General features: G+C 38.1%; 1 protein-coding gene across 1 annotated transcript; it reads left to right on the top strand.

Annotated features, from left to right (window-relative positions):
• Positions 1-2,375: 2,375 nt before the first annotated feature.
• On the top strand, positions 2,376-6,984 carry LOC311304435 (uncharacterized protein). Its single transcript, XM_084431430.1, has 5 exons — positions 2,376-2,507; positions 3,323-3,474; positions 4,070-4,282; positions 4,941-5,109; positions 6,186-6,984. The coding sequence occupies exons 2-4, from the start codon at positions 3,430-3,432 to the stop codon at positions 5,073-5,075; spliced, it is 393 nt and encodes a 130-aa protein (XP_084287556.1). The 5' UTR covers positions 2,376-2,507; positions 3,323-3,429; the 3' UTR covers positions 5,076-5,109; positions 6,186-6,984.
• The last annotated feature ends 488 nt before the right edge of the window (positions 6,985-7,472 follow it).

Here is a 7,472-nt window from a genome sequence, read left to right as displayed (position 1 = left end):
GTAAACATGGCAGCCGGATGCAGCAGCGGAGATGCGCCCTCAGCTTTTAAGTGTAACAATTCAAATGTTTAACCCTAATTAAAGTTATATTTTATTGTCTCGTAATATTAATGGGTTTATGTTGTGCCAAAAAAGTACCGTGTTTATCTTGTAGGGTCCGATGAAGATACTGAGCACCTTATTAACTGGCGCATTGCCAATGACGCCCTTTTCACAGGGAAAAGAAACGCGGCAATCAAAGGTTTTGAGTAAATAGCGGTCATTGACATTTGTATGTTTTTGTAGATGCTGTAGTAATTGGTATTTTACTTTATTTGTTATGTGTCATAGGCTTATATATTTGCTGTTATATTGTGTAAAATGTTATCGGAGGATGTAGGAAAAGTCTGTCCCAATGTCTATCCCTCTGATTTGTTATAGAAATATTATAGTGAGTAATTAAATATACATCCACTGTACAACTCCTGTAAAATGTTCCTCTGGGCTTTTTAGTCCAAAAGTGTGCTCAGTAGGAGAAATGATATGGATATGTGTTTACTTAAATAGCTTTAGAAAGGAGTAAGTTAGTGTGAGAATTATTGGAGCTCTAAACACTCTCATTTAATGTCTGTTTTATTACTATTTTACGGTCTACAAGTGATACTCATAGGTTTTAACTTAGTAACACATGTTCTGTGTTTGCTTTATAAATTCAAAAACTTCCAATGATATTGTTGTGAATAACTTGTAAATGTGCTTGCTGTGTTCTCTTTTGGGTCTACAAGAGCCTTCGTTCATCAAAGCAACCTGCTGGGAAAGGTTTCAGCAGCATGGGTTAAGAAAAAGTGGGAAAATCTTAAGCAAAAGTACAAAGTAAGTGATGTTGTATGTTGTCTTCTATTTTGCCATAAATATAAATAATTAGTAAATAAAATGTAAGTAATTGTGAGTCTTTTTCACACAAATGTTATAGGATCTTAAGTGTCCACAGTCAGGGGTCAGCACAGAGGGAGGGGAACTGACAGCCGCATCCTGGAAGTGGTATGGGTGATGGATGCTGCATTAGGCTCAAAGCCATCCATCACCCCACCAGTATTAATACAGTCTGGTGACCAGTTGGTTCCTCTCCCTCTGTTCCTGGCCCTTCTAACATTGGAGGCACAAAAAGGAAGAGAGGGTCAAGAGAGAGTGAGCTTCTTTCCTATTTGAGAGAGCTGGAGGAAAGGGAGGCAAAGAGAGAGGAAGAGGCACAGCTGCGAGAGGAAAGAAGAGAAAGAGGGTTTGAAGAGAGGGAGAGAAGAAAAGAGGACGAGAGGGAGAGAAGAAAAGAGGAAGAGAGAAGAGAGAGAGAGAGAAGAGGAAGCCAGGAGGAGAGAAGAAGAATTAAGAGTGAGAATGGAGATGAGGGATGAGGAGATGAGAAGAGAGGTAGTAGCTAGGGAAGAGAGGCTCCTTAATTTGATGGAGGTCCTGACAAAATCTTTAATTAATAAATAATTGTAATTAATTAATCAGTTTGTATAAAGAGTTAATTAATTATTATAATTAATTAATAAATTAATCAAATTGTAAATTAAGACCATCTCTGGTATGATTTTTCATTCTGTTTGAGTGATTATGGTATTAATTCGTTCTGTCTTAAATTATATTCCAGGAAAAAAAAATATGACCATTTTATAATTCTACAGTAAATGTAAAATCCATTGATAATATGCATTTTATTATATACTAGTGCAAAATGCCTGTGCAAAATCAGTTTTTGTGTGTGTTTTTAGTAATTGTTGGTTTGGTGTGTTTGAGAGCTCATTGTTACAATTACACAGCAAAAGTTCTGTGACATTTAATACTGATCCTGACATAATGACATAAAATAAATGTGGAAAATGGAGTAAAAATATAATATTCAGAGGTAAACAATATAGCTGACTTAATGTTAAGCTGACAGAGTCTTTGGGCCCTATTTTAACGATCTGAAACGCAAGTGTCAAAGCGCAAAGCGCAAGTAACTTTGTGGGCGGGTCTTGGCGCTGTTGATATTTTCCCGGCAGGATAAATGACTCTTGCGCCTGGCGCAAATCTAAAAGGGGTTGGTCTGAAGTAGCTTAATTATTCATACACAGCGAAATATCCAGTGTAGTTTAGTGTTGTTTTTATGGTGTTAATTTTTCAGAGTTAAAGAGTGTTGATTTGAATGGCATCAACACTTGCAGAGTAAATCAGTGGTCAGAGTCAGCGTCATTAGGCCTACAGCGAGTTGACATAATTTACACTGGTTCATCACCAATTGTTGTTGATCCAATTTCCGGTCTTTGCACATTATTTCCTTTTTGATTAATGGCGGACGACCACGAGGAGAGGAGAGTTCAAACAGTTTATTATAACCAGTTAATTTACATTTCTCACCATTCAGAATAATATTAGTACGTTTTTCAACATTGCCTGAGTGCTAACATTATTTCCTTTCAGATAACACGACAGACCACCGATTGGATCTCGAGGCCGTTTTGATAGTTCGCTGGCAAACTGAGGTAAGAGTTGCATAGTTTATGTTAGTTAGCTCTTTTAAGCTTAAGTTTTTAGAGAATATTTTAGAGTCAGGGATAGATAACAGGGTTATTTCTGTGATTTAAATTAACGCGAATGTAAGTTACGTAGCATCCACATTCCCCTTGTTGGGGCTCACGTTATTTGTGCTGCCAAATAAGGCACTGTAATGCATTTTTTATCTCCAATATTATAGTATAACTGTGCATTGTTCCACAAATAATCTCTGATTGACTCGCTAATCTTTATTTTTTATTTTTTACGTTGACCTTGAACGCGCAGCTTCAAATGTTATAGGAAGTATAGCTACTATACGAAGTATAGCGATTACTCTTGTCTGCCAGGTAAAAGGCAACAGTAAATTATCAGATAATCAAGCAAGAAGCATTTTGCTCAACTTTCTGCCAGCATATGACTGTTTGCTCTTCATGTGAGTTTGACGTGCACGCTTCATCTGCAATCTACAATTACATGATAGTAGCCTAGGTACTAATTAATTTGCCGCGATTGCATTTTTATAATGTATTAGCAAATGTTGAGATTAAAATGATCAAATGCTGTAGAAGTATTGTTCATTCTTAGTACGTTATATTTTTTCATGCTATTGTTAAAATTACTTTTCAGTTAAGAGCATGCGAATGAGAACTTACAAGGGTGTATCCTTATTTTTACTATTTTATTTTAAAGTGTTAGTTCACCCAAAAATGAAAATGTCAGTAATTACTTTTAGACAAAGCTGTGTTTGATTGAATGCCTTTAGAGAAAACATTAAAATGATGTTTTGCTTTTCTCTGTCAAGAGTTTTCACCCACAAGATCCTCAACCCCCAGCACATGCACTGACACTCTTTCACACTCTTCAACTGACCATGAAGAGTCAGAGAGAGCAGTGCAAAATCAAACAGCAATGGTCAGCAACAGTTTTAACATAGACGCTGTAAAGGCAAAACGGGTATGTATGCATGTTTTTCCTTATGTAACTTGTCCATATAATAATTTCACCATTTCAGTAGTCTTCATGTGTTCATCTGTATTGTGGTCATGTTTAATCAGACTGTCCAAGATGAACTGGGAAAAAAATCTGGTGGTGAGGAAGTGCTTGACGAATACCAGACAACTAAAACTTTAAAGCATCGCACCAGATGTCAGCTTGTTAATATTGTTGATTGTCACATGACAGATTCATGGGTAAGACTTCAATGCACAGATGCAAGAAATACACACAGATGTGTCAATTGATGTAGACAACAAAGTTAAGTTATCATTAACCATTTTTTTTTTTATATATATTGCAGGAGGATCCCCACCCACAAACAGCGGGAAACTTATGCTTTGGGCATTATTTCTCTCTTTCCTAACCTGAGAGACCCATTTTCAACAAAGGGCTATGTAAGAATCTTTTGTATAGTGTATTTGAAACACAATCATGTTTGACATGAAGCTATATGCTCCTTTTTTTGTGGCATGTAATAACAGTTTCTATTATCTATTTATGTAATGTAATGACTATTCAGATTTTGCAAAAAGTGTTCTCGTCTTTTTCACAGGAGCATTTCTACGATCCGGAAAATGGAACAGGGTTCATCTCCTGGTGCCTTAAGTTGTTCGAGGAAGATCCCAAAACGGGTTTGCTTGGAGTCGCTGTCCCATTTCACTCATCTGTCCTGCTGCTGTTGCATCTCCTGCCGCCGCCTCCAGGGAGGAAGACGACTAAGATCAGTCCAACAGAGGCTATTGACAGACTTGTGCATTTCCATAAGGTAAAACTCACATTACTGTTGCAAAGTCATTGTGAATATTTAAATTAAGATTTGGGTTTTAAACCCTAAAATGCAGTGGTTTTCATTCATGGTCATTGTGACTGAACCCTCTGCACATTTTGTCTCTCTGACCTGACACACTTAAGGATAGTTTGCTCAAATGTCACCCCTCGCTTTGTACTGCTGAACACAAAGGAAGGTATTTTAAAGAAAGTTTGTTAACGGGCCGCTTTGGGCAGCCATTGACTCAAATTTTTTCCTACTAGGAAGTCAATGGCTGCCCAAAGCGGCCTGTTTATACGGGTTTGGTACAACCTGATTGTGTGTAAATTACAGGATTTTCATTTTTGGGTGAACTAACCCTTTAGTTTAGTTAATGGAGCTCTTACATAATGAGGTGAAGATCTAAAACAGGTTTGTTGAATAAGGGATTCCTTTTTATGACATTATCCTTTCACTGTAATACACAAAGCATGATACCAACTGGTTTTGTCAGGCACACATTGGGTTAAGGTTTGTCATATATTTATTTTTATTGATTTTTTTTTTTATTGGTTTTAATTCAAATTTTTTTGTTCATTGGAATGTGATCAAGTTAAGAACACCAGGTTTAATGCATTTATCATTTCACCTTGTAATTCGGGTTTTTTTTTTTCAGTCCTGCACCAGTATTGAAGGCCATCTCAGTGTGAGGAAGGGCCACCAGCCATTTCTACTTGGATCAGGAAGGATCAAAGGGCAGGATCGACCACTTTTACGTCATTGTGGACAAGCGCCTTATCCCTTGCTCTGAAACCAACTTCTTGAGTGCCTTTGAACTTTTGAAAGTTCACTATAGCCGCGTTTCCACCGCAGGAACTTTCCCCAGGAACTAGGAACTTTGGGCTGGTACTCGATGTGTTTACACCGCAGGAACCAGGGTCTAAATGAAGTTCCGGGTAAATATTTCCCCCTCCGATAGTCCCTGCTCACGAGGTAGTACTTTTTCAAAGTTCAGGAACTTTCAGGGGTGGGACTTATGCGCTGCACAAGCTGATTGGTTGTGTTCACGCCGCATTTTGGTTGGATGACTCCACGCAGCATTTTCTTTATTTTTAACCTCCCTTTTAAAAAGTGGCTTCATGCAGTAAAGTTGTCTGTCTGCAAATATGGAATTTAATAAAAAAAACTGGGGGACTGGCGACGAGTTTCAGGCTTTATTATTTGGGTATTTGTGGAAGAGGAAACTTTCTGCGCGTTCGTCACAGCCATCTCACGGCCAATGTCCGCAATAGCTGATAACATACAATTTTATATCTAACGTTAGCATTACGAGCTCTGAACACGCTTTATCAGTGCTCGTCTCTATTCTGCCACAGCTTTTAATATTAAGTCATTATGTTTACACATTGTCATATTGCAAGGCAAACCATGTTACAAATTTACTATAACAGGATTGAAATAGCGCATTGAGGTTGGTAACAAACAACTATTTACAAGACTGTCACTATTTATGATTGATAGACGGGGTTCAGGCTTTTTTTAAGAGTATTTGCGCAAAAGGAAATTTTTGCGCGTTCGTCCCAGTCATCTCACAACGTACCTTGTCTAATTTTATACGCACACGAGCTTTCTGAACACGCTTTAGTATCAGTGCTCGTCTATTTTGTTATGTTAATTAGCCTACCTCGTTAGTAAACCAATAACTGCAGCACAGTTTGAATCTCCTCCATAATTATAAATGTGGCGCTCAAAACTGATTACTGTCCGTCGCAGACTGGGAGGAGCAGTTGCGCGCAGTTTACCTTCCCGGTACTTTAGACCGCGGTGTAAACGCAGAAAGCAACCGGTCTGGGGCAAAAAAGGTTCCTGGGAAAAAAGTTCCTGGGACAAATTGTTCCGGGTAATTTCGGTGGAAAAGCAGCTTATGTCTTCAACTTGTCCTACGCGGAAGCCCTGGACAACTTTACCTTCCTGCAGACCACACATTATGGTGCATTATCCAGCCTGTGTTCGCAAAATTGTACCGTAAGTGCACGTTTCGAGCATGAGGTTCGAGGTTAAGCATAGTTTTTAAGAACACACTAAAGAATTTCAAAAACATCACCAAATCTGTCAAAGTCATCAGTTGTCAATCTTTGGGAAACAACACCATTGAGTCAAGTTGAGTGTGGACCAATGAAAACATTTTGTTGGAATGCTGTTGACAATGGTTAAAAGTTGGCAGGAATGCAACAGAATCCCAAACAGACAAGCATGCATTTCATGGACTGGCCCAAATAGATGGGAAAGAATATAGGCAAGACCTCATTGTAAGCAATGTGAGGATGAAATTCCTGTTTTTAGTCAGATTCTGAAATTACTTTTCATTGACAGCACTGTGTATTTTATTGTCGATAAACTTTTCACCGAATTTTTTTTCAGAACGTCATGCGTTTAAAGTACAGAGATACTGTGAGTTGGTTGAACTTGTAAAAGCCAACAGCTTGAAGTTCTACAGGCCTTTTGATCTGCAGTGTATATGGGTCAGATGACGGTGAATATATTGTACTTTTGTATTGGTATAATTGTTATATCTGTGTTGAAAATAAAATTTCAAACTGATACAGCCTGTTGACGTATTTAATTGAAGGCACAGATTTTTTTGTGAAATTTAATTACCTTAATCAGGGTTTTGTATGAACACTGTATTAGTGTGGAAATAAATCTCTTGGTGTTAAGATATTGAGACACCTAGTGTAGTTTCAACACTATCTTGGTGTAGATGAGGTAGGGGAACACTAATGGTGTTAACGGTGAACACTTAAAGTGTTGTTTTTACACTAAGCAAGTGTAAAAAAAGTAACACTATTTAAAGTGTTAGTTTAACTCATTTAGTGTGGACCTATATAAACCCTGGAAAAGTGTTAATTTTCTCACTCTGAGTGTTAATTTAACACTTAAAAATTTGCTGTGTGGATTGGGCGTAACGTGAAATAAACCAATCAGAGCGACATCTCACATTCCCTTTAAGAGCAGGCGCGCTTGTTCTAAAGCGGATTCCTATTATAACGGCGGATTTGCCAGGCGCACGCCAGGAGCGGTTCAAGGCCGAGGAGACCGACGTTCTCGTCAGGGACGTTGGGGATGGAGAAACACACCCAAATTAACTTCGGTTAAACAGGCGTATGATAATTTGGGTAAATGTGTAAGCTAGATGTATGCTTTTATA

Source organism: Rutilus rutilus (assembly GCF_951802725.1).
Source record: "Rutilus rutilus genome assembly, chromosome: 15".
NCBI classification, from domain to species: Eukaryota; Metazoa; Chordata; class Actinopteri; order Cypriniformes; family Leuciscidae; genus Rutilus; species Rutilus rutilus.
The sequence above is the reverse complement of the archived record's forward strand: the minus strand, read 5'-3'. Positions and strand labels throughout refer to the sequence as shown.